We start from the raw sequence: 27,842 nt of genomic DNA on the forward strand, positions 1-27,842 counted from the left end.
TTGAGGGAGGAGCCGACGCACGCTGCCCCGCCCAGGCAGTCCTACAGCTCTGCAACCCGCCCCCTTGCCGCTAATAGACCAATGGGAAGCGCGGGGAGGAGCCGAAGGGAAACACCCCTTGAGGCTCCCTGTTCGGCTTGTCCCCTGCCCTTCTCCCCCTTCCCCGTTGGCACGAGAGCGAGGCGGGACCTGGGCGTGCGCCTGCATAGAACGGAGAGCCGAGGGCGGGACGAGCACTGCGCCTGCGCACGGGAAGGAGTCGCGTCTGCAGGACATCTCCGCAGTAAGGAACGCGAGGAGAGTGTAACGCGCTTGCGCGGAGGAAGGGGGTGTTCTGGGCAGCACAATGCGCCTGCGTGGGCCGGCCGCGGCTGGTCGGTGACGGTGGAGCCGGTGGGAGCGCCCCGTGGGCGGGTAACAGCGGACGGGGCGCCGCAGCCAGGTGAGTTCGCGGCGGAGCCCGGCCGGCTCGGGTAGTAGGGCCCCTCCTGCGCCCGGCTCGGCTCCTCCAGCCCTCTGAGGGGAGCGTGCCCGGGATAGTCCCCGTCTGAGGCGGCGGGTGGCACCCGGGCCGGCGGTGCTGTCTGGTCAGTGCTCACCCAGCACTGCGATGCAGCCCCCTCTGGGGCGGGGCGGCGGCTGGCACCCGGGCCGGCGGTGCTGTCTGGTCGGTGCTCACCCAGCACTGCGATGCAGCCCCCTCTGGGGCGGGGCGGCGGCTGGTCCCCGGGCCGGCGGTGCTGTCTGGCCGGTGCTCACCCAGCACTGCGATGCAGCCCCCTCTGGGGCGGGGCGGCGGCTGGCACCCGGGCCGGCGGTGCTGTCTGGTCGGTGCTCACCCAGCACTGCGATGCAGCCCCCTCTGGGGCGGGGCGGCGGCTGGTCCCCGGGCCGGCGGTGCTGTCTGGTCGGTGCTCACCCAGCACTGCGATGCAGCCCCCTCTGGGGCGGGGCGGCGGCTGGCACCCGGGCCGGCGGTGCTGTCTGGTCGGTGCTCACCCAGCACTGCGATGCAGCCCCCTCTGGGGCGGGGCGGCGGCTGGCACCCGGGCCGGCGGTGCTGTCTGGCCGGTGCTCACCCAGCACTGCGATGCAGCCCCCTCTGGGGCGGGGCGGCGGCTGGTCCCCGGGCCGGCGGTGCTGTCTGGTCGGTGCTCACCCAGCACTGCGATGCAGCCCCCTCTGGGGCGGGGCGGCGGCTGGCACCCGGGCCGGCGGTGCTGTCTGGTCAGTGCTCACCCAGCACTGCGATGCAGCCCCCTCTGGGGCGGGGCGGCGGCTGGTCCCCGGGCCGGCGGTGCTGTCTGGTCGGTGCTCACCCAGCACTGCGATGCAGCCCCCTCTGGGGCGGGGCGGCGGCTGGCACCCGGGCCGGCGGTGCTGTCTGGCCGGTGCTCACCCAGCACTGCGATGCAGCCCCCTCTGGGGCGGGGCGGCGGGTGGCACCCGGGCCGGCGGTGCTGTCTGGTCGGTGCTCACCCAGCACTGCGATGCAGCCCCCTCTGGGGCGGGGCGGCGGCTGGTCCCCGGGCCGGCGGTGCTGTCTGGTCGGTGCTCACCCAGCACTGCGATGCAGCCCCCTCTGGGGCGGGGCGGCGGCTGGCACCCGGGCCGGCGGTGCTGTCTGGCCGGTGCTCACCCAGCACTGCGATGCAGCCCCCTCTGGGGCGGGGCGGCGGGTGGCACCCGGGCCGGCGGTGCTGTCTGGTCAGTGCTCACCCAGCACTGCGATGCAGCCCCCTCTGGGGCGGGGCGGCGGGTGGTCCCCGGGCCGGCGGTGCTGTCTGGCCGGTGCTCACCCAGCACTGCGATGCAGCCACTTCTGGGGCGATGGCTGGCAGTGCTCTACGGCAATTGCTCACCTACCATTACAATGCAGCCCCCATCCTAGCTGACACTTACCTGCCAGCAAAACTTTGTTGTGTTGACCAGACCTCCCCGAAAGACCTTTTCTTCACTAGGAAGAAGGTGGTGTTTGAACATGTTGGCTAATCCCTGTTAAAATCCTATTGTAAATTGGCTGACCAAGAAAGGACCAATAAATGCTATTTCTAGTGTATGAGGAGTGGAAACGTTGCTTGAGACAGTTTGCTGTGTCACAGATTGACAGGCTGTGGACTATCTCCTGGCCTTTAAACAGCGTGCTGGGAGTTACCCATTAGTGTTCCAGACCCTAAAAGGTCACACTTTTCCTCAGGGATAGGCCATGTGGCTTTAATGCCTCGGAGACTGGGTTTTCGGGCTCCAACACTCCTGTTTGTCACCATGAGCGCTAGCGCTGCACAGTGAATCTGACAGAGACTCCTGTTCAGAGACTTTTCACCTGTTTCAGGTATCAATGCACATCAGTATTTGCAGTGATATCAAGCAGCCTTTTCCAAACCAGAGTAGGTTTTGAATCAGTTGCAATGCAGCATCTAGGAGCACTTAACTTTTGCTTCTGTATGCTAACCTAAGGCAGAGTTTGCGCTGGCAAAAGCTGGGGCTCCGCCAAGCCATCCTTCTGTAGAATTCATCTCTGCTTTCTCTGTCCCTTTGTCTCTGAGTCCCATGAGACTGCTCTGTGTGTGTGAATGAGAGCTGCTGTGTGTGTCTGTGAACACTTCTTATTGCAGGTTCCTGACATCTCCAGTCCATTGTCCTTCTGCTGCCAAATCACACGGAGTTCACATGTTCAGCCTGTCTGGGTCTTCTATTGTTAAGTGTTAATGTTCATGGGGTTCCCATGGTTTTTTCTGGGTCTTCTGTCAGTATGTTGATTCCAGACAGCTCTTGATGATGCCTTCATCTCATCCCAATCAGCTGTGGGACCCAAACACCTCATGTCACTCCTCTGTTCCAGGAGAAGTGTTTCCACTCCCCTGCATCCAGTAGGTAACAATACCAAATCAAATTGCTCAACTGAGACTCCTATTGTTCATCAAAATATTATAGAAAGCTCCCACTTTCATCACTCTACTGTTCCCAGCCCCTTGTTTGCCCTGATGCAGAATCCAGCTGACATCTTGAACTTGGATCCCAGCCCAGTTCTCTACCACTAGACCATGGGCTTACCCCTTTTTGACTCCCTTGCACATTGAGGTATTTCTCTAACTTATTCAGAGGATACCCTCCAATGTCCCTCCCATTCTCCATGACCAAAATAATATTCTGGTCTTGAGGTAAGATAATAGCCAATTACTTAGTGATAGACCTTCTTTTGGTAAGAGGTATTGCTCTGTAAGCCCCTTATTGTCTTCTATCCAGAAAGTGGAGATCTTCCATACCCACTCCTCCTAAGGAAATGAACAAAGGAAACTTGATGGATTAGTGTAATACAGGTTAAGTTTCAGTTGTCAGGTTTTCAGTGTTCTTAGAAGATTTGAAATCTGACTGTTCTGGTTTAACCTGAATCTAATGATTTCTTCATCTCATAGGATTTGGTAGTCTTTGGAACCACTCCTCATCCTTTGATCTCACACATAAAGAACTCACTTTAAAATGTTGGCAGTGCCTGGTTGTTATGCCACTAGCTTCCTTGTTCTGTTTCTGTAGGCCCTGCAGCCCTTGTTCTCTACTGTACCTTCTGATGCAATCTTGCTTCCGACTTACCCCTTTGTTAAAAATACTCCTTCTATAAACTTAAAATCCTCTTTTTGGGTTGCATACTCCTAGTTTTAGAGGGATTTCCCAGCAAACCCTTTAAAGCTGATTGGTGTCAACTTTTTTTTTACTGTGTGTGCAGTCCCAGCCCCGAAAGCCTCCATGCCTCCTATTTACTGATTTTTCTTTCTCTGTATCTTCTTCCCCCCCCCACCTGTCTCACTTTTTTTGATTGAGTCAAGTGTTTCCCTAAATGAATGAGGCTGTCCCTTCCCTTAAGGACTGAGCTTGCTGCCTTTCTAGTGCCTGTCCTTGGCCAACCTTAACTCTTGAAACTTTCACCTCCCAGGTAGCACAACATAGGATGGTCAGCCAGAGAGGAGTACTTGAAAAGAGTTGTTTTGCCACTGAAATTTCTGAGCTTTTATTAAAGTGACATTAGTGTCACGGTCCCGCAGCACTTAAGATCATAAACCAAGTTCCATTCTTAGTATATATAAGTCATTTTAATTTATTGTTCAATATGTGACTAAAATGTGTAACTTTCAGACAAAGTTCTTGGGTTGACCCAAGATTAAACCACACAATCTGGTTCAGCTTTGCAATGGGCAAACTATCTAAACAAATTCCTTCCTATTTATTTCGTTTAGCACTTCCACATGACAGCTCACTCCTCTTCAGTAACTACAGCCTTAGCAAGCTGGCAAAATCTTCAAAGATCAAGCTAGTTTGGGACCTCCCTAGTGAAGTTAACAGACTTCCCATATGAACTCTGTCCTACGTTATTATAAACAAGTTTAATCAAATAAGTAAATTAATCTCCTGTTTTCAGATCAAGAGGGATGCTTTATCTAGCATGTACTCAGTTATAGTTCAGGAGAAGCAGCCTCTCATTGTTGGGAACATATTGGAAGAAGCAAAGAGTATAGATGGAAACTCAAGTACAGACTTAGTTGCTGAGGTTACAGATAAATAGGTAACCAGACAGGAGCATATAGAGGGATGGGAGCATGAAAAAAGCAATACTATTGACTTCTGATGTGTGTAGCAGGATGACAATGCCAAATTAGTGTCCTGTAACTACCTCCCTGCAAGTCTTGTCCAACCAGCTGCACCAGGACTATTGCCTACAGTATTGTCTCAAAATTTAGGTAGGATGTAGGTAATGGTAATCTAAAGAAAAGCAAAAATAACTTGAGAATTAGAGGATGGGTCACTTGAAGAGAGACCGTGGAAGCTGAATTTATATAGTCAGAGATGACTTTGGAGGGGGACATAATCCCAGGAATGAGCTTGGAAGATAACCATGTGTTGTAGGAAGACCGTGCTTAATTCTCGGAAATTGGTAGGAGGAATGATCTGAAGTTAAGGGAGGGAAGTTTGGGCTAGATATTAGGAAAGAATTCTGAGCTCCAAGAGGGATGGTTTAGAACACTATCACTGCTGAGATTCAGGAACTGGTTAGACCAAAAGATACTGAGGTGATTTGTGTGGCTACCAAGGTGGATAAAAATCAATGATTTAAAAAAAAAATCAGATTTTTTTTATTTTAAATGTAAATAGGTTTTCTCTCCAAAATCCGATCTAAAGATAGCTTTGAGCTATAATGTATCTTAATTAAAACTATCTCCTCATGGAATAGGGATTATAAATTCTAATTCTATAGTGTAAGACAATATATTCATGTAATGTTTAAGAAACATTTTGTAAATGAGTTCCAATAGTTCATGGATTAGGGACCCAATCTTATGGGTTTCCACAAGCTTCTGTATAGATTTAGGTTAATCTTTCTATCTACCCAATGGGACTCAGTGCTCAGTGTAGAAGATACCATCAGAGATGCTTAGTTTTGCAATTCTCAAACACAAATCTCCAGATTTATTAACAGCAAAAATGTTTTTAAATAAATATTTAGAGGTGAGAAACAGACCTCAACTCTATTGTCCCTCTGTAAATGTGTGTACAGTTAATCCCTTACCTCTCTCTAAAAGTGCAAAGTTTCAAAAAGTTCAATGAATAGAAGATTGTTGGGGGCAGAATAGATCTGGACAAGGAGAAGTAGTCTGGAGATAAATGTGAGCAGTGAGGGACACATGCTTTTTTGTTAAAATATGTCGAAGAAAAAAAATCCAGAATACTTAACTTTGTTGTTTTAGTTAAATAAAACAATTTAAATGTCTGTCTGGTGATGTTCTCCTCCTAATACAGCATGGCAAGAAAGTCCTCCAAATATTAATGATAGTACACTTCCCAATGACTTTATAAATATCTGCTTCAATTACCTTTGGTAAATGAAATAACCAGACAATCATTCATTTTCTGATATAGCTGTAAAACTAATCTGAAAAGTTTTCAAAATAAATCCCTGTTTAAAAATGTATAGTGTGTCCCTTCTAAAAATGAAACCTACATCTATCTCTGGCCTGGTCCCCACTAAGCCCCCACTTCGGACTAAGGTACGCAAATTCAGCTACGTTAATAACGTAGCTGAATTCGAAGTACCTTAGTCCGAACTTACCGCGGGTCCAGACGCGGCAGGGAGGCTCCCCCGTCGATGCCGCGTACTCCTCTCGGCGAGCTGGAGTACCGGCGTCGACGGCGAGCACTTCCGGGATCGATTTATCGCGTCTTAACCAGACGCGATAAATCGATCCCAGAACATTGATTGCCTGCCGCCGGACCCTCCGGTAAGTGAAGACGTACCCTCTGACTTGTGAAGAATATGTATTAAGGTTATAACAACCAACAAGAATGCACTTCTATGTAGAAATCCATGATTAAATCAAGTCTTCCTGACTAGTGATTTAAATAAATTTGATTAAAATCAAATCCACCCTGGTGGCTACTTTTCGCAAAATGCGGGGAGCAGACAGTATTACACAACATTGCCAGAAAAGCGCAGTTATCTTTGATTCTGTGTCCTCCTATTGCAAGATTCTCAAGTAAACACCCTAGAATTGCTTCCCTAAGGGGAAAATTAAACTTATTCGTTAGGTAACCAAGAGTTTAGCAAACACATCAACTCATGTTTTAGGGGTGTGTGACATTCTTCAGTGAACTGATTAGAGTTAAAAGATGAGGTGCTTAACATCTACAGGATTAGACAATCATAATGTCGATCTTCTTCATACAGAGCTCTTGTTTGTTGTATGCAATTGTCTCCTGACACACAGATCTTTGCTTTGAGAAAAGAAGTATCATACTTCGGAGATAAATTGGTCTGTCATCAGTGACTGTTTTGCAAGTGTGGTCAAGGGTTCTTTAAGGTACATCTCATTACATGCTCCTGTATCTAAGAAACATCTGACCATTGATCTCCTCTCTGTCATAACATAGGAATAATGAGAGCATGTTGGGTAGAACTGGCAAGAAACTCTCACTTATTTGGAGCGTTCCTAACTTTTCTTTGGATCTGCAGTGACACAATCTAATCAAAGGGACGGTGAGAGGACAGCAGAACAAAACATAAAGGTAAGATAACAGGTGTTATAAACATTTTATTCTAAATTAAAAGTGTGCTGTATGTTTTTGTCAGTGAAGGGATGATCTGTTGTATTTGATAGTATTCATTGCATGGGCAGTCTGGTAATGTTGCAGTTCATTGTTTGCAGAAATTCAGAATGAGGTAGAAAAAGACACAGCTCTTGGGTGACATTATATCCTAAAGCGTGCTGGTTCAGTATCTGTTCTGATGTCTGAAGATAAGCCCATATCATAGGGAACTCCTAAATTGAATTACTTTCTCTTGTTAAAGACAACATACTTGTACGGCTAAGTCCTAAAACTCCTGGGGACATGCTACTCCAAACTCCCATGAAGTCAGTGAGAAGTTGGAGCATGCAAAGAATGCAGGATGAGGCCTTAGATCATGGGTAACCAATTATTTTTTGTCAAGGAGCAGACTCCAGAGAAAATCATACAAAAATAATAAGTAAATAGAAAGATTTTGCAGTGCGTTCAGAAGCATCTGTTGGTCCAGATTTGGCCTGCGGTCCTCCTATTGACTACCCCTGCCCTAGATGAATCTCTGTGCTGGTGGCCAGTCCAGGCTTGACCTTGCTGTAGGCTGAAGTCACGCAACAGCACTGGCAGAAGCAGTACAGGCTTCCCCTTGCAGTGCTAACTACTACTGCGCCTTGAGCCTGCACTAGAGGGCCTACCTTTGTGGTGAGAAGGGGAGAGTTCAGTCCTTGTTTTCTCAGTTGAGACTGCCTGTAAGGGAGTCAGTTGTGATGGTGATTTTTGTGTGTATATGTGCTGTGCAAACCTGGAAACTGAAGCTATCAGTTCCTTCAGTTCTAAAATAAAAACTCAGAAAAAATTATAGTATAGTATGGCTTTGTATATGTATCTTAATTTAATAAAAATCCATGTACAAACTCTATTACAATTGTAACTTAAAACCATTTACTCCAGTCGCTGTTCTTAGACTTTCTGATCAAATTAGTAAAAATGATGCATTTTTTTTGTTCCTTACTGTGCTCATGGATGGATCTCTGTTCTCCTTTCTTTTCTGTATGCTCTTGTGTATAGATCTTTCACACAAGACATAACCCCTAGCCCTCCCCTCAAGTAGCTAGATTTCATGGAGGAGGTCTGATGTCACAGTCTGACGTGTTTTTCATGGCTGTGAATTTGTGTGCGTATGTATTACATCTGCATAGACTAAGTGTCTAACCATTCAGTAGCTGAGGGAAGAGCACTGTGTAAGTCTGAGAGGGAATCAGGCAGCACTTACCGATGGGTATGGCCTGCATCTTCTGACTGGCCACAGCTGCAAAGGGGAGAGTCAGAGGCCTCACTTAGTCACTAGCAGCACACGTTAATCACTGCATATGTGAATCAATCGAGCTTTACTTAAAGATGTTGGGGAAAGGTCAAAACCCGGGAGCTGGACTGTTGGATCTGTCAGAGATAAGCATTGGTAAGGTTAAGATTTTGTCATGGTTGTTTTTAGTAAGTCATGGATGGGTCATGGGCAGTAAACAAAAATTCAGAGGGTGTGTTCTGTCTATGACTCTTACTAAAAATAACAGGGGGAAAGAGGGAAGCTGACAGCCCATGCCCTGCTGCCCAGGGGGTGGGAGCAGCTGACAGCTCCAGCCACCCAGGTCTGAAGTCGTGGAGGTCACACAAAATCACGGAATCCATGACCAACTCATAGGCTTAGGCTTTGGAAGCTTGTTCTTGCCACCTATTCTGCCTCCTGAAGATGTCAAAGTTCCTTAGGGGATTTATCCAAAAGGGATTGCCTTGAGCTAAAATGGTGTCTGTGGATTAAACATATCTTTAAAGGGGTAGGTGTGGCACGTCTTGCACTGTAAGGAGCAGATTCTGCAAGGCAACTTGTCACCTGTGTCAGAAGGGGCAATGTTAGACAGAACCAACAGCCAGGCCAGATTTGTCAGGTTCACAGTACCTGTTACATGCATTGTTTTGTTCAGCTGAGTGTCTACTAGTCCTGTGTGAGAAGAGCTGAGCCACACTGGGGAGCGATATTCTGCTACAGAATAGTACAAGACAAGCCCATATTTCTCTAGTTTGGTCTGCCTACCAACTTAAGTCGGTATAACTAAGTCACTCAGGGGTGTGAAAAATCCACACCCCTGAGCGACGTAGTTACACTGACCTAACCCCAGCTTAGACAGCACTATGTCGACAGGAGGGCTTCTCCCATCAACATAGCTGCTGCCTATCGGGGAAGTGGAGTCCCTACGTCAATGGGAGAAGCTCCTGGTGGCATAGGTAGTGTCTTCACTAAGCACTGCCATGGTGCAGCCGCAGCACTGTAAGGGTAGACAAACCCTCCGTGTCTGCACATTGGCTCTCTAGGTGATCCAGCTGTTTTGCTGATCAGGTTGTTTGTCTTATTTTTGGCAAGGCTTTGGTAAGATCTTCCTTGATTTTCAAGGAACGGTCCAATAGAACACCTAGATACAGACTTTGGGTTGTAGTCTTCCTATGTCCATTCAGGAAGATGCGGCGTACTATGCCAATATATTGTGATATTTATCTGATCTATGATAGAAGCTATCTATGTACTTGTATTGAAGATGGTACTTGTATTGATTGATTATGCTTTTCACCACTGAAATATGCTTTAACTTCCTCAGTTGGGGGATCCATTGGTATGTGACCTGTTATTTCTGTTAGCAGTTGTGCTTTTGCTACAGACTTCCTGTGTGACCTTGAGCAAGCCACATAATTTTTCTGTGCCTCGGTGTCCTCATGAGTAGAATGGGTCTAATCTGTAGAATAGCTGTGAGTCTGCCTGTATGTTTGTGTTGAAGCATTTGGTTTTGCTGTAGTTGTACCCTCATTCTTCTAATTTGAATGCTTTTGCACAGCTGTCTGACCCGTACTTGGTCTCGCTGATTGCGTCTTGTCTAAGTGTTATGGATTTATTGTTTGTGTAGGTTTTATACAGTTTTAGGTGACATTTGTGTGTAGATTTAAGGATGATCCATTTTAAAAATCACTTTGGTTGCACATAGTGGTTGTTCAATTATCTCTTGACTCTGCACACACCCTTCGATTTGAAATGAAAGTCACTTCACATTCTCTTAAAAACCTTTTCTAACCTGCATTCAGCATTGTACAGAGCTGTCAGAATAAAGCGCTCAGATTTTCACTCCAGGAATAAGATCAACAGGAACTAGTTATCACAAGATAAATATGAACTGACTTTCTCCATTGTGGGGGGGGGAAAAATTGACGTATTCAAACCATCTGAAAAATGCTTTTGGTCTTCCCTCCCTCCATAGAAGAGGGATAGTCTTATGATGGGAGAAAAGATTTCTTGGCTCCAGAATCCTAAAGAGCTTGATGCTCACACAGTTGCCAAAGTTACTGTAGCATAAACTGGGATGGTTCAGGAAGAATGAACAATTGTTTTTTATCTGCGTGTTGCTATTCATTTTCTCTTCACTTTTGTTCTTCATTGGGCTGCCATTCACAGCAATACCAGCTAGTGTAAGACTCCCCTCTGCAGCCTTCTCCACAATGCAGTTGTCAGGCGCTGTATAATGCCAATACCTAATAACCTAGCCCAAAAGATGCTCATTTTCTCTCCGCTCCATCCCCCCTGGAGAGCAGCCATTTTGCCCTGGCACATGACCTGGAGACTTGCATTTCTTGATTCTGGAATTAAAACCTTGATCTTAAGAACAGTAATCCCTGCCAGTAATAGCCTGACTGCTGCTAATGCTTTAAATATAAGCACTCTTTCCTGAGGTCTGACTAGGAATAATTTCTCTTGTTTTCGATAAGGGGAGGTTCAGTGTGATGGAAAGGTCTAGTTCCTGACAATAACTTAGAGACATTGTCCAGTTAAGTTAAAATCCAAATTTAATTATTCATACCATAAATTCACTTTAAAAAATTGACTTCTCCAGTTATGTTTGTTTACACTTTCCAGGCCCAGTGAAACACAAAACTACTTAGTTTAACTTTTGTTTATAGTCAGTTTCATGTTGACTCCTATGGTTAAGCACAATTTGAGTTTGCAAACAGTACAGGGAAATGCTTGCATCCAAACTCCATAAACAGTTTTGAATGTCAATTGCCTGATATATGATGAGGGGAAACTAATATTAAAAATGTACGTTTTGTTCCTAAACTACCTTGGTGTTTCTCTTTAAAGAAATCGGAAGCTTATGCAGGCTACCTGGGCTTAGAACAGTGTCTCTGGAAAGCTTAAGTGGCCTACATAACTATTCACGTCAGTTTAAAAACTTGGCTGTGATTCCTGTTTTCATTGTGGACTTGAGGAGATTTTGCATATAAAATATTTTGCACATTCATATATTTCAGCTAGATTTCATCTGAGTTTCGTGCTTAAGCACTGATAGTTCATGTCAAAACAAATTGTTATACTTTATTTACACCTTTCTTCGTGGTGTGATTGACCTGCTTCCAAATGGTTCTGTGAGCAATTTTTCTGTTAGCGGGAGTTAGAATGATCAGAAATAACTAAGGGATAGTTTACTCTGACAAAAGAAACAGCTGCTTTTGGACTGAATTTGACTAAGTTTTTTTCACTCTTACTTTAGAAGATAACTACTTCTGGAAAATTTTACCCTTCAAATGACCTAGTCCCAAAATACTTCTGATAATTTCCCCTAAACCTAATTATCTTTTGGCTTAATTTTGTTTATTTCATAGCTCCTTTAATTTTTTTTTTAAAGGGAATTAGAGTACAAAAAAGATGGAAGATTGCTAAACATGGGCAAAGATTTGTTAAGTGGGATTCCAAAAGGCAGATGTTGGAAGCCTTGAGTTCTTATCCTTTTCTCTTCCTACTTGTCACAGTTTCCTGTAGCAGTTGTTTTTGTTCCTACTTTCCCCTTGCAAAATGTCTGAGTTAATACGCAACTCATATTTTTGACTGAGCCTTGCCTTAGAGTGCTTAACTAAAATTGACAAGCCCCCAAACAATACGAGCAAGGCTGCTGTTTCTTTTCTCAGATCTTACCAAGTGTGGTGCTGTACATTGTTTTGTCTCTCTAAAGGATTTCAGGTGGCTTCCCAAAAAGTGCGATAATGAAGAACTGCCAAAGCAAACTCTTTGATTCAGGTGTCAGAAAGCACTTGGCAGTCACCTGAAAGGAAAAGTAGTGGTGCATTGAAAGAATTAACCTGTATGATAAAATGTTCCCTAGGGGAACAATCGCTGACCTGGATCATGTCAGAACTAATATTTTGGGGGGAAATTGCTTTTCCCTGTATGCCCTTTCTGGAAATAGGAGTAGTTCACACAAAAATGTATTGAGTCAGAAGGAATGAGGTGAAATTATTTTCATTTTGTACACTCACAGGTATGCACAAGTGTTGTGGTGATCAGCGTACTGCAGAAAAGAAGTAATCCGATGCCGAAGATCAAAACTTCTAAGAAGTGAGTACCCCCTGCCAAAAAGAGGATACTAGTAAAGGCCATCTGAGGCCTACAAGAGGCACAGCCTGCACATGCTATATCAGCATGTGGAACGAAATCCAGGGTGTATTTTGAGTTCTGTAAACAGTACTCATGATGATCTCACATTGCAGGCCACACTGATAACTTGGCCTGCAATGTGCAGGAGGTCAGACGGGATCATTGCGAGGGTCCCTTCTGGCCTCAAAGTCTGAGTCTTACTTGCCAGAAGCTTGGGAACTGCACTTAGCAAATATAGTCTCTTCTGCACTCCCACGCTCCCAAATCATCCTGGGTCACAGTGTCAGGTCTGTGGGCTGAACCCCTGGACTCCATCTTTGTTCTCCAGTCAGTGCGGTAAGATGCAGTGATCTGTTTTAGAGGTGATTAGGGGACCGCCTGCCCCATGGGATACTTTCTGCCCTGCAGCTGAGAACGTGATGGTTCAGGGACAGGAAGAGATGATGATGATGAAACTGCCATGCTGCAGGGATATGTAATGTAAGTTAGAAATGAAACCTGTTGGTTTCTATGTTGGTGCCTGTGCAGGAGGGTTCCCTCCCTACAAGGCTGTGTGGAAGATGGAGATGAGTGACAGTGACTTCACCTGTATATGGTGCCACTGTAGATTTCACTGCGTGTTTTAATGTCCTCAAAAATGCCATTATCCCTCTAACAGATCTTTAATCATATTAATGTGGATAGTAGCACTTAATATTCTTTCATCTTTGTGTATGTCAAGAAACCCTCAACAACACTGATAGATTCTATTGCAAAGAACAGCTTTATTTAAATGTGTCACTGAAATAAAATTAAGTCTATCAATACAGGCTGAATGTAATGATTGTAGCTTTCTGCAACTTTAAATGAAATCAACCGGAACTGGCTGGCTGAGATTTCCAAAAGACTCGTGTACTCTGAATTAGTGTAATTCTGCCATTGTAGTGGCCAGGCAAGTAAGACTCCCTGCCCTCCAGAGCGTGCCGTGAAGCCAATCACCAAAGTCTCTACCCTACTGAATTTTTCTAGAGCAGAGCATGCTAGCTCACACCTCCTAAAGGTGTGTCATAATGTGTGTGTTCAGGGGATGTAAACGTAAGGTTGCTGAACATGCTGGCTCATGGTGAAGGCTGGTTTTTTTTTGTTAATAGAATTCTAAAAATATGTGTTCTCCCTTCTTTGCATCCTAGTAATTCCTGTTGGACACTGATGCAAGTCAGGCGCATGCATCAGTGGGAGCTGCAGTAGGCTTTTTCTGATCACCATTTAATGTGCTTTGTCAGTGTAAGCTTTCTAGTTCTGGAAACCAGTGACACTGTTAATACAAAAAGAACAGGAGTATGCATATGCATCCGATGAAGTGGGCAGTAGCGCACGAAAGCTTATGCTGTAATAAATGTGTTAGTCTCTAAGGTGCCACAAGTACTCCTGTTCTTTTTGCGGATACAGACTAACACGGCTGCTACTCTGAAACTGTTAATACAGACCCCAGTATTGCATACAACACAGCTGCATTACCAGGGTGTGCATGGAAATTAGCCAGCAGTGTTTGAAATGGATTTGTAGGTTGCATACTTGTAGGAAAAATTTAAAACTATAAATTTCCTAGGTACCTGAAGACACACTTTCCCACCACTTTATTTAGCCATCTTATTTTCAAAAAGATTATCACTTGGCTATTAAAATTCCTGAAGGGCTGGAATTTGAAAGACATTATCAAAACAGGATATAGGAGCAAAGTTTTATTTTTCTTGTTTTGTAAACTACAGAAAATCCAAGTTGGTCACACTTGTATTCTACTGCTGTGGGGAAAACGTTTAGCACTGTTTGCTCTCCTTGGGTTTGTGTCTGTGTTACTAAAACGGAATTGGGACCATGAAGTTAAGATGCAGAAGACATTAGGTTCAGTCCCCCCAATTTACAGCCACTAATATTAAGAGGGCATTGAGTTTTTACCCTAAAATACAATCTGCCTTAAAAGCTGTTTGTTGACTCAGGGGACTACTCCCCTGTAGATCATTTGTTCAGATATGGCCCTGTGTCAAATAAATTCTGGTCTCAGGCTAGTTGCTACTGAACGGACTTCCATGTCACAAAAATGACCATCACATTTAGCACAAATTAGAATCTTGCTGGCCCCTTTGAGATGGCTTAGGACTGAGTAGGCAGTAGAGACTGAGAGAGACCCTCTCTTCCCCTCGGAACAGTCTTGTTCCGGAGGGGCTGACTTAGTAATAGGAGAAAGATACTGGCAATTCTCCTGACCAAGGATTTCATTTGAAGGGGTATTGACAAAGATTTTCAGGTATATAATTTGATGTTTAGACTTCAGAAGATTTTTCATGCTGACAATTTAGATATATAATGAATATGATCATTTACGCGTCACTGAAAAACAAAAATAAATCCACACTTTCCTCTTTTGGAAAGTCAACAAAAATCTTTTGTGCTTACTCCTGCTGGCCCTGGAGCAGCTAGTTTGTTCTCAGAGAGGTGCCAACCTTGCCCAAGGATGCAGGCCAACAAACCAAGAAGAGTGGGCAAGGTAAAATGAAGGTGTTTGACTAGAATTGAGGTATTGCCTTGATGCCAATGCTAGTGTCTTGGGGGAGGTCTGCTGCACAGCTGCAGGGGAGAAGAGGCGATCCCAGTGTCAGGCTGGCCTCAGGAGTGATAATGCAGTGGCACAATGATTATGGATGCTTTTTAAAACCAAATCAACCATGTTAATTTCAGCTATTCGAACCTGAGTGAAAAATGTTAGAGTGGGGAGCTGGTAAGGAATTCTTACTTTTAAGCTTCTGAGAGGATATGTTAGGTAATGGGGAGTTTGAAACTATTTGCGATCAGCATCCATTCGAATAGGCTCCTGGATACTTTGCAAAACTTCATCACAAATAAGTTTTTGGCTCAGTAAAGATGAGCAGCTAGGTTGGAGCTGAAGTGCAGAGTCCAGAATAGTGCAGTCCTTAGCCAAAAAGTGATGAGACAAAATATTTCTTCTTCCTTTACAAAGTTAGTTCTTTAGACCGCTGCAGATCCATTAATTTTGCTTATTGTAAATTTGTCTGCTACAGAAACTGGATGGCTTCTACAGTGAGTGTGAACTTGGATAAAGACGCGTCATTGGATGGAATACCACCTGCAAAAAAGCCCAGGTAAACTTACGTGTACTACATTGACATTGAAATATTAGTAAGAGGCAAATGATGAGAACTTTTTTTTCCATGACCCTGCTTTCATTTTAGAAAGGGGTGTGACATCTGGCACTAAGACTCCGTGATCTTTCCAATGCTTGTCTGACAACGTATGCGGTCTTCAACAATCCATTATAACCACTGTTCTCTTGTCTGTGTGGATAAAAATCTGTTTCTTTGGGTGGGGGGGTCAGATTTTTTTATAAATTTATATTTTCGATATAAATCCGATTTATTTTAATTACATTCTTTTTGAAACTAACCCAGTTTAAAATCTGAATTTAATACAAAATGTTAGTCTACTTATTATAATCTCTAAACATTTAAATAAAAAATAAATCTACTGACTCCATGAGCCTCTATCAAAAATTGAGTGACAGGCTGCTTTTCTATATAAAGGAGGACTCTGGGGAGGGGGGCAGAATCTAACTGTGGCAGTAAAGCTTTATAAATATGGAACAATGGCTCTTGTACTGTATTAAAGGCTTGATCCTGTGAGAGACCCAGGGGCTATGCTACTGGGTGCAACAGACTGGGGAAGTTATCACAGATGTTGGGACCTGACCTCTGACTTCAGGAGACATCATCCTATAGCTCAGTGGTTCTCAAACTTTTGTACTGGTGACCCCTTTCACATAGCACACCTCTGAGTGCGGACTCGCTCCTCCCTCCCCCCAATACATTAAAAACACTTTTTTATATATTTAACACCATTATAAATGCTGGCGGCAAAGCAGGGTTTGGGGTGGAGGTTGACAGCTCGCGACTCCCCCAAGTATAACCTCACGACCCCCTAATGTAGCTCATTACTGGGTAGCAAAAATATGTACCAAATTGAGGCTTTCCACTTGGTAAGTTGCCTTGGTTTAATTCAGTCCATCCTGTTTCTTGTGATGTTTTAACCTGCAGGACAAGGGAGTTAAGATTAAGAAAATCCCCAGGAACTGTTCCCCTTCAAAGCAGAAAAGGGCATCTGCTTTGCTTCAGTTTCTTTAACTCCCTATCAGGCTGGAGGATGCTTAGATATTAGCCAGAACTCAGTGTTCTCTCTGGGTTGGTTCTGTGGAAAAGAGTCTGTCTGAAGAGCTGTTGGAGGAAGTGTATTCAACTAACCTGACTTATTTATTGGCTGTGAGAAGGCAGGAGAGTGGGTGAAATAAAATTTAATTTAAATAACAATAAAAATATCCAGGTCTTTAACTCTTTGTGTGTGTGTGTGGGGGAAACATTTTTGTTTTTCCTCCACCCTGCTGAATTTTAAAATGAACAGAGGAAGCTGGGAGTGTAGGCTGGCTTGGTAGGAATGCAGTGATAGAAATGCCTACTGCTTATCAGTGTGGGAACTGAATCTCTTTCCGAGCTGTTATTGCTTAGAATAGTCACTTTGTTTGGCTCATGCTCTGATACTCAGGATTTCAACCAACAGGATTCTGAAAATATAACAAGGCCTGGTTAACATTTCACTCCCATATTATTAGGGAAAGCTTGTTTCTTTTGTAGATGATGGGGGAGAATTGGGGTTCAGAATTAATCCCCTGAATTTTCTGAATAAACCAAATAGAGCCAGATTTGCAATAGCAACCATTCACACATACTGCACAAACCAAAGGCTCAAATAGTTGTTTTCTCAAATGGCAGCTAGCACATGGGACTGTGCGGATCTCTAACGAGCTTTCAGGCCAATCTACTGCTGTACCCCCACAACTTGGTACAGAACCCGCATTGAGACAGGCACTGACTCTGGGAATGTCTACACTGCAAAACCCCGCTGCAGCAAGTCTCCGAGCCTGGATCAGCCAACTTGGGCCTGCGCTATTGAGCTAAAAATTGCAGTGTAGATGTTCCTGCTCATGCTCTGAGATCTGTTGAGGGGGGAGGTTCTCAGAGCCCGGGCTTGATCCCAAGCAGGAACCTCTGCACTGCTATTTTAAACGCCATAACCCAAGGCCGAGTTAGTTGGCCTGAGACTTGCTGTGGAGGGGGAGGTTGCAGTGTAAACGTACCCTAGGTATCTCTGTATTTGCTTCCCATCCTTGCCGAGTGTCAAGAGTCTACAGATAGTGTTCCTTTTGTATTTGGCCTGCTTCTCTTTGCTCATTCTCTCAGTATTACGTGAAACACTCTGGGCTCCCCTGCTGGATAAACCCCGCTGTAGTTAGTGTTATCACCAGTGATGGTAATTCAATAGGGTGTTGCTAAAATATGACTTAAAACATAGTACAGGTACACCGCCAGCAAAGTAAGGGGGTGGGCAGGCAGACAGTCCCTCTGTAAGACTCTGCGTGGTCCAAGCTTTGACTCTACTCCTTTTCGTGGCTCACCTAAAATCCAGCCATCCTTCTAACCTGCATTTCTAGATGGGGCCAATTGCCAGGATCTCTGCTGTCCTGCAACTAAAGTTACTTGACTTACTCTGCTTTAGAAATTGGCCAGGGTGATGAGGCATTTTGCCTTGACAGGGCTGGTAAAGGACCAAACTGTGAATATCTCATACCTATAGCTGTCTGTTACTGGCCTGTAGAAATGTGCATTGCCTTTTGAGGGAAGTCTGTCACTTCCTGCCTGCCAACCCCTTCAGCCTTGTCCATTGTCTCCTCTAAGTTCTGTGACCCGTGTGCGCATTTGGGACACTCATTTATGTCAGCACAAATGTGCTTCTCTCTTACCTCATTCCAGAAAACTGTTGCCAAGCCTTAAAACCAAAAAGCCCCAGGAACTTGTTCTGGTAATTGGGACAGGGATCAGTGCGGCAGTAGCTCCTAAAGTCCCAGCACTGAAGTCTTGGAAAGGGTTAATCCAGGCCCTGTTGGATGCTGCTATTGACTTTGATCTTCTTGAAGAGGAGGAGAGCAGAAAGTTTCAGAAATGTCTCCAAGAAGATAAAAACCTTGTTCACGTTGCCCATGACCTTATCCAGAAACTCTCTCCGGTGAGTGAGCACATGCAGCAGGATTCATCAACTTCAATGTGTAGAATGTGGCTTTGAGAGCAAGGGGGTGGCCAAGGATTCTCCCCAGCCATTGCCCCCACTGGGCCTGGCTGGACCTTCCAGTCAAAGCTGGGTATTGCTCCCTCTGAAACCCATCCAGTGGTCCTGGGCCTGTCCTTGGGGCAACCTCAGGTTTGAGAGAGTTGCATGAAGTGGCTGCTCCCACCACTTAGTGTGCCAGGATCAAGGCACCAAACCAGTCTGGCTGGGATCAGTGAGATGGCTCCTCGGTCATATTAGCTTGATGGCTGTGGCCCAGAATGTCATGATGCTGGGGGCTCAGATGCCAGTTTGTCTGTGGAGATCAACTTGCTCTGTACGCTGTTTCCTTACATAGCTGTATTGCAGAAAGTACCTGCTCCCTTAGCAGCCTATTTTTGCACTGTGGGAGAGAGAAAATGTTTTTTCCTTAGTGATTTACGGGTAAGCATGTTCTCAAAGGTGGTGCGGCTGGAGGGGGTAGCCCTGAGGATGTATTGTTTGGGGAAGAACGTGCTGCTGAGTTACGGGTTTTGGGGAGGCCTGGCTGCCACTGGTCTTATTTCTGGGGTTGTGGGTTCAGATCCAACCTAAGGCCTTGTGCTCCTCCTTGCTGCTGCCACCAAAGGGCAGCACTAGAGGTACTGCAGTTATGTGTTCTATTTTGAATGATTCAATCTAGATCCCTTCTGCCTGCCTGCGTGTTCAGTAGACAGTAAAGATCCCACTGTACTTGAAGGAAAGAGCAGGGTGCCTTGCTTCTGGCTCTGAGCGATGAGTGTATTAGACATGCCTGGATGGGCAGATGATCAGTTTGGTGTCCTGGCTGACATTCCATCTCCGCTGTTAATGCAGCCTTGCACTCTGTAACCTGAAAGCTCTTTCCTGATCACACAACTGCTGCTCTGTTTGCCTTACACATAATCTGTGCTCCCCGCTAACTCATTGCTTGGCAAAGGGCTTTAGGCTTGTATATTGCCCTCGTCCCCAGTGTATGAAAAGTGCTACAAGAAATCAAATTCCCAACTCTGACTTTGGTTTGTTTGATTCCCTCCACAGCGCACTAGCAATGTCCGCTCCACGTTTTTCAAAGACTGTTTATACGAGGTGTTTGATGACCTGGAGTCTAAAATGGAAGATTCTGGGAAACAGCTGCTTCAGTCTGTGCTTCGCTTAATGGAAAATGGAACACTCGTATTAACCACGAACTTTGATAACCTGCTGGAACTATATGCAGCAGACCAAGGGAAACAGCTTGAATCTCTCGACCTTACTGATGAAAAAAAGGTAAAAAGTGTGTCAGCCAGGCTAAACATTCTGCTCTTTGTTCACAGAAGTCATAGGTCAGTGGTGGTAGAACATCCTGCACCTATGTGAAATGTCATGCTATTGACACTGACATCAGTTTACAGTGGTAGATAATACACCAGGCTGGATCATCTTTAGTGTTGTACGTTTAAGTGCCTCTGGGAGAGGGGTTGGTAAGAACAGTGCATCCTTAAAGTTCTTTGCGTCCCAAATGTCAATCCTTAGAAATGCTGTGATTGCTGGCGGACATCCTTGTAACTCAGGAAAAGCTTTCGTACTGTTTTGTTCTGTTAGGACTCCTGGCTTTCAGCTGCCAATGTACTCCCAGCTTTATTTGACTCCAGGTGGGACTTGGCTTTAAGATTTTGAAGCTATACACCCCAAACAAATCTGATCAGTCTTTTTAGATAAAACATATTCCTTTTGGGGTACATTCTAGAATATATAATGCACACAGGGCCATAACCTTCAATTAACCCATCTACTTTTCTGTTTTTGTCTCCTTTCCTTCTCCCATCCACCATGTGGCTTCTTGTTGTCTTCCTGTAATCTCTACTTTCTTCCATGTAGCCCACCCCTTTTCCTGGACCCCATCCCTGATCCACTTTGCCATGTGTCAGAACTCTCCTCCAAGTCCCTCCTTGCTTCCCCCACAAGGTTTCTGATCCCTAGTTCTTCCCATGATGGATCAGTCACCCAATAGACAGAAAATCCTAACTTTATATTACTTTAACCAACAGCACATTCTAAATTCCACCACTCAGTCACTTGGCGCTCTGCATCCTATTCCTGATCCTTATATTGTCAGTTTAGATCTTGGGCAAGAATCAGCTCTCCATACTGTCCATAAAGTGCCAAGCACGCTGCAGGGGCTATAGAAATAGTGTGAGTAGTTAGTGATTTCCCCCCCCCCCCCCGCCCCCCTTTTAGGACTAAGTAAAATATACCACAGTTCAATCACATTTCTAAACTCCAGTCTCCGACATGACCTCCTAGTCCAGGGGTCGGCAACCTTTCAGAAGCAGTGTGCCAAGTCTTCATTTATTCACTCTAATTTTAAGGTTTTGTGTGCCAGTAATACATTTTAACATTTTTAGAAGGTCTTTCTATTAGTCTGTAATATATAGCCAAACTATTGTTGTATGTAAAGTAAATAAGGTTTTTAAAATGTTTAAGAAGCTTCATTTAAAATTAAATTAAAATGCAGAGCCCCCCGGACCAGTGGCCAGGACCTGGGCAGTGTGAGTGCCACTGAAAATCGGCTCACGTGTCGCCTTCGGCACACGTGCCATAGGTTGCCTACCCCTGTCCTAGTCTGTACTGTTGGATATATTTGCAATGATACAAATGTAGTATTCTCAGTCATCACAGGATTAAATAAGGAGATGAGGTGTATAGGAATGAATTTGCAAACATGGTTAGAAACTATGAAAATGTGATAAGGATTTTTTGTTGTGGCATACAAAGGCTAAACTGCTAAGCTTTCTCAAAACTGTTTTGAGTCTAGATTGGAAATAGAATAAACTTGTAGATTTAAGAGAAATGCACATTGTTTTATCCTTTCCTTGCTGAGTTCTGAGTCAGGATTCCACCTCTTCCTATCAACAGTGGGTGACCAGGACAAACAACTGAATCTCTGGTGCAAATGAACATTGTGGCACCATTTTAGTCTGAGGTATGACAAGCTGTATCCGGAACTCATGAGAGTAGAGACATGAAGGAGAAGCTAACTTTTCAAATAGACTGAAATTCAATACGCTCCTGAAAAGCTACACGCTGTTAATAACGTGAAGCAATTACTGAAAAATGACGACTGCAAGACCTGCAGTGAGGAGCTTGGGAAGAGCATCTGGTTCCCCTATGGAGAAATGGCCCAAGCTGACCTTTGATGGGCTTTGGATAAGCACTGGCCTCCTGTGGTTTAGATGTGTTGAAGATGATTTGCATTTGTTTGTTTTTCTTCACATGCACTGCAATGTCTCTGCATCTCCTCCTCCTCCAGAGTTTCAGGAATGTTCCTTAACAGTTTAATTCCTGGAATGTGAGATTTGGCAAATGAAGACCTCAAGTAATGGCCCACTCTGCCCCCACTAACTTCTGTCTTGCCCAGGAACCCCAACGATGGGCACTTCTTGCTGATATTCCCCAGGCTGTGTTTATTTTGTGCAGGTGCTGGAGTGGGCGCAAGAAAAAAGGAAGCTCAGTGTCTTGCATATCCATGGAGTTTACACAAACCCCAGTGGAATAGTGCTTCATCCTGCTGGGTATCAGAATGTGCTGCGCAATACAGAAGTTATGGTGAGCTTCAGCCTGCTTGTGCCCCCACCTTGTTTTTCCCCCCAAGATACCTAAGCTGAGAATGCTTTGCTTATCTATGGTCTTGTGCTTGTTTGTTTGGCTTTTCCCTTCATCCTTTGGGGGTAATGGGGCTGGCTTTTCCAGCTAATATTTCTGCTTCAGCATAAGGTTCAGATTTCATGGAGTTCAAAAATGTTGCCTTGAAAGGGGGCAAGACTCCGACTGTATTGAGAGGTGGAGTGTTTCCATTTTCACTGTCACTTGTTGCTCCTGGCAGACTTGGTGTTGACTTTCTGCTGATATGATAGTTACCCTGAGAGACTGAATCTTCTCTGCCTGGAGGTAGGATTGGTGGGACCGATGGATAAAATCAATGTTTTCTACCTCCTGGCAATTGCATGTAAATATCTATAGATCTTGTCGTTGAACACTGTCCTTAGTGTGACTAGAATATATTTAGAATAGGATGTTCAGTTACAGGGTACAGAAACATCCAGAAATCCCCCTCTTGATCAAACTTCTCAGGCTACTAAAGCCGACCTTCCTAAATTCATTCCAGAAGAGGGGAAGAAAGCTAATGTGGTTTAAAAAGGGCAAAGGGGATGACCTGAGTGATTATAGGCCTGTCAGTCAGACATTGATCCCAGGCAAGATAATGGAGCAGCTGATACAGGACTTGATTTAATAAAGAATTAAGATGGTAATATAATTAATGCCAGTCAACATAGGTATATGGAAATGGATCCTGTCCAACTAACTTGTAACCTCATCAAAATATCAAGTTTGGTGGACGGAGGTAATAGTGTTGATGTGATAGACTTAGACTTACGTAAGGCATTTGACTTGGTACCGCATGACCTTTTCAGTAAACTAGTACTATATAAAACTAACATGGCACACATTAAGTGGATTAAAAGCTGGCTAACTGATAGGTCATTGTAACTGGGGAATTATGGTTCAGCAGGTGTGTTTCTAGGGGGTTCTGCAGGGGTTGGTTCTTGGCCCTACATTAGTAACATTTTTATTAATGACCTGGCAGAAAACAAAAATTTGCAATGAGACACAAATTAGGGGATTAGTAAATAACTAAGAGGACAGGTCATCGACACAGAGCAATCTGGAGCACTTGGTAAGATGGGTGCAAGCAACTAATATGCATTTTAATATGGCTAAATGTATACACCTGGGCACAAAGAAGGTAGGCCATACTTACAAGATGGGGGACTCTATCCTGGGAGTTTAGGGTGAATCTGTGTTTAGGATGAATGGGTGAGTTGCCATGGGATAGTTCAGTTTGTTAGAGTTCCTAATTTAAATAATTGTAAGGAGCCTGGGATCTAAAAGCCAACTAGTGTGTAACTTGCACATTGGGCAGGTTTTATTGCAGCCTTCACAAACTAAGATTTTTTTTTTTTTAAGGGGGAGATCCAGAAGTTGTATGAAAACAAATCATTCTTGTTCCTGGGCTGTGGCAGGACTGTTGATGACACCACGTTTCAGGCCCTTTTCCTAGAAGCTGTGAAGCACAAGTCGGACCTGGAACACTTCATGCTTGTGCAGAGGGGAGACGTGGATGAGTTTAAGAAGCTCCGTGAAAACATGCTGGATAAAGGGATTAAAGTCATTTCATATGGAAATGAATACGCAGACTTACCTGACTACTTCGAGAGGCTAACAAGTGAGATCTCCACGCGGGATCGAACAGGTACATGGAGTGATGGGCTCTGTGGTGAATAGTAACGCACCACACCCTGGCATGCATCACCTCATCTCTCCAAGCCCCTTCAGCAAGGGCTTCTGTGTTTAAATATGATAGTTTAGCAAGCTCTGAGGGGTTTTTTTATAATGGTAAAGCCCAAGCTACCCATTCTCAGCCTTGAATCTCATTCAGGTATTACTGCCCCTTTCTCTACTCCCTTGGCGACACTAAAATACCAGTTAACAGAAGATTTGAATTACTGAAGATTATTCCTTTGGCATAATCTGTACCTTTTTCACATTATTACTCATTGAATCATTTGTTCTCCCCAAATTATTCTGCTGAAGTAATGCAGTTGGGGTCTAGTTTCACTTTAGTCCTGGCTAAATGTAACTACAGTAGGTTGTTTTGGTGCTGTGGCTTGGGTACTGTACCTCTTACACATCAAACATGATTTCTGGTTTGTTTTATAGCAGTCATCTTTTTCCTCCGCTCTACACCTTCAGTAAAATGAGTGATGGAACATTCCTGCTGCTGGATTGCTTGACCTCCAAATGACTTAAAATAAAGCAGCTTGTGTCTCTCGCTGATGCTTTGATGTATAAAAGGCCAAACTTTGGGCTTTTTGCATTTACCTTTTAGAACTATCAGGGAAAGGAACTGACTTGCTGGCGGACAGCTGGCAAGTCTGATTTATGCTCAAAGAGCATGGTTGAAGGGTGTGTTTGAGTCTCCAACATTCCGGTGGGGAGGAGAAGCTTGTTAGTCCCTGAAGTTCATTGCCTGAGCAAAGCAATGCCGAACACTCAACTTCAGTGTTTGTATGTCTAGTTGTTTATAAATCAAAGAAACACATGGGGCAGCCATTACCACCTTCCAGCAGAATACCCCCATACCAGCTCTGCCTGTTGTCTAATAGTTTAAAATGTTGCCACCCTGACTTATTTCCCCTAGAGACAGGCACTAATGATGGGGGAAGAGAAGCATGGTGAGGAAGGGGGAATGGCCAGACCCACAGAGCTCCTGGCATGGAAGCGTGCAGGGAATCCCTGAAGTCGGCAGGCATGGGAGGGTGGTACCCAAGGAGAGGGGCAGGGATGATGTAATGAGCTCTGCTTACAGAAACAATGCAGTGTGTATTGCCCCCTTCTGTAACAAGCCCTTTTCCCTTCCAACAACTCAGCTGTCTCTCCTCTCTGGGTGCTTCTGTTCTCTGGCTCTCTAGTCATGCTGGCAGTCTAGACACAGGACCTCCATTTCTAAGGGGAAAGCAGATTGTTTGAAAGTAGCTCAGGCCTTTAGCCATCAAAACACCAGATGCACAAGCCAAATAGTTTCCTTTACGGGTCACCTTTTGTAGTTGTGAATTCTACATGTGAGCTCCCAGTGTGAATGGTGGCTGCTCATGCAACCTGCAGTACCTTTCAGGTCTATATTTGAGATGTAAGATTGATCCTTCCCTTCCAAGGTGCAACTTCCAAACCATTCCTTCCCCCTCTTGCACTGGGGGGCACTACTACAGCAGGAACAAGAAATGTTGAGTTCCCTTGGGTTCTTCACTGCTTCAGGTTTTGTTTCCTGGGGTTCTAGTTGGCTGTAGCCATACCAAATAACATTTCTTAAATGGTATCTTCTCTGTTCCCCAGGTCTGCCTAGAAAAGGACAGCTAAATGGCTCTTCTACAGCCCACACTGAAATAAAAGGTATGGAACTTATTTATGTAGCTTGAGAGATCATGGCAAAACTGATAATCCATTTGTCTAACCTGGGGGCATGTCCAGAGGGGGGGTATCCCAAAGGTGCTAAGGATAGCTGCTGCTTGTGCATGGAGGAATGAATAGTGGCAGCTTTGAGATGTGCCAGTAATGCTGGATCTGAAAACAGTAATTCAAAACAAACCATCTATCTTCCTCAACTAAGTGACGGAGGGATGGAATTGAAAGCAGCTTTCACTGAAGGTTAGCCAGGGACACAGATCAAAATGCGGCTTGCACCTAGTCACAAATTAACACTCACCCAGAAGGGAGCATGTCCTCCTCTTTCTCTTCCAGGGGCTACAGCTGATCACTGCTACTGGTAGGTGCTGTGAGCGGTTTAATTAGGATGAATTAAATACTGTCCTAGGCCTGTTTGAAAGGCTATTTTAACTTTTACAGAGGGTGCAGCACCTGAGCCTCTGTCCCTGCAGCTCAACTGATTGTGCTACTGGTTAATCTGAGTTAAAGACCCTGGCACCTACTGCACAGGCCTGTGAACCTCAAAGTCAGAATGAAGAATCTCCCCGTTTCCGTAGCTGGTTCTTAAGCAATTGGGATTCAGCTGTGATCCTGCCACACTCTAGCCAGCTAGAAACTACCAGACTTCACGGTGGTAGGTCCTGGCTGGTGAAGCCGACTTGTAGTTTACACAGCAGCTGTGATATTGTTTCTCTCAAGGTTGCAGACTCTGCGAGGAGAGTTTCTCTCCCTCTGAGCAGCAGCAGCCTGGGCAGTTTCATACCTTGTACTTTTGTATTCTGTACATTTCAGTGAAATGAAACTTGCAGTTTTTATTACTTGAAGCTCTAGTTTTCTAGTTCTTTCTTTATACTGTACAGTATTTTGTACGTTGAAGGTGTATTAAAAGCCTGCTTCACTTAGCTGCTTTGGTTTGATTCATTTGAGGGTGCAATCTGTCTGTATCGACCTGGGCCATGCCGCTAGCTCAGTTTACAATAGGGCTGAAGGGCCAAATACACTAAATGGTTAGCTTGCTATAGGTTATGTTCTTGCCTATGCTGGTCAGGCATTGTCCCTCCAGCAAGAGAAACAACTTGTCTAAGGTAACCATATACACACCACTCAACTTATTTATGAAATTTATTTTTATATAAATTATGTATCTTTTAGCAGACAGCATTCAATTTATTGCACTATAGCACATCTGCAATACAGAGCTACAAGACATCTTAAGAGTTTTGTATTATTCAATGTAGCACTTTAGACCAGGATCTCTAGAGGCACTCAGAAGGGAGGGAGAAGGGGGGCAGGAAAGCAGTAAGCAGCCAGCATGGTCTTCCACTAACGTTTCCTTTCCCTAGCTGGTTATTAGAGGCAGAAGCTAATGCTGTAGGGACAGCAGGCAAGAGTTCTGGTAGCATCAGTTTGATCCTCAAGACTGGTGAGGAGGCATGTGGAAACAGCTGAGGAAGGAAGGGGGTCTTGCAGTACAGAAACCAGCTCTATCCTATACCCTAAGGCAGTGCAGCTTGCCAGAATCCAGGCCATGCTCTTGCAGCTTAGATGGAGATACAGCTCTTAACAATTAACCGTTCCTGCCTGGGGGGGGGAAGTCTGCTTGCCATAAGCTGTAGTGACCCTAGGCAGCCCTGCTTTAGGAGTCCCATTGACAATGGAATTAGGGACCTTAAGGCAACTTCAGCATTTTCCCTATAGGCCCCTGCTTGACAAGCACAGAGGCGTAGACTTACTATTTTTGGTTTATCAACTTTGGTGAGCTGCCATGGTCACAGCTAGCAGCAAGTATTAATCAGGTTGGCGACACTAAAACTGCCACTAAGCAGCATCTATTTCTGCTCTATGGAATGTGCAAAGCTAGCCTTAGAGCTCAGTAGAGGATCAGCCCCTTGCCTGGGACACTTATACTCTTGGATCCCACTAAGTCTAAAAATCCAGATTGGCTCATAGGATCAAGAATACCGTTAACAAACCAAATAGTCCATAGATGCTTAGTGGCAGAGCAGCCCTGAAGTGCTGCAGGTCTTTGACACCACTCACAAGATATGAACAATACAAAGCTCTAATTTCAGCCTCTACAAAGCATGTAGGCTGAGTCACTTAGAATGAAGGAATCCAGGGGGATGGGCTTTCACTGGCTGAA

The 27,842-nt window shown here is 44.8% G+C and overlaps 1 protein-coding gene across 2 annotated transcripts; it reads left to right on the forward strand.

The window, feature by feature from the left end:
* The first annotated feature begins 317 nt into the window (after nucleotides 1–317).
* Nucleotides 318–26,601, forward strand: FAM118B (family with sequence similarity 118 member B). Of its 2 annotated transcripts, none has more exons than XM_054004855.1 (10): nucleotides 318–442; nucleotides 6,919–7,053; nucleotides 12,399–12,475; nucleotides 15,571–15,651; nucleotides 18,367–18,619; nucleotides 19,718–19,945; nucleotides 22,136–22,264; nucleotides 23,684–23,969; nucleotides 25,610–25,666; nucleotides 26,120–26,601. In XM_054004855.1, exons 3-10 carry the CDS (start codon nucleotides 12,450–12,452, stop codon nucleotides 26,158–26,160), a joined length of 1,101 nt encoding a protein of 366 aa, XP_053860830.1. In that variant the 5' UTR covers nucleotides 318–442; nucleotides 6,919–7,053; nucleotides 12,399–12,449; the 3' UTR covers nucleotides 26,161–26,601. The 2 variants fall into 2 exon arrangements, with proteins under 2 accessions (XP_053860830.1, XP_053860831.1); XM_054004856.1 differs by having other exon boundaries at nucleotides 7,001–7,053.
* The last annotated feature ends 1,241 nt before the right edge of the window (nucleotides 26,602–27,842 follow it).

Source organism: Malaclemys terrapin, chromosome 15, assembly GCF_027887155.1.
Source record: "Malaclemys terrapin pileata isolate rMalTer1 chromosome 15, rMalTer1.hap1, whole genome shotgun sequence".
Taxonomy (NCBI): domain Eukaryota; kingdom Metazoa; phylum Chordata; order Testudines; family Emydidae; genus Malaclemys; species Malaclemys terrapin.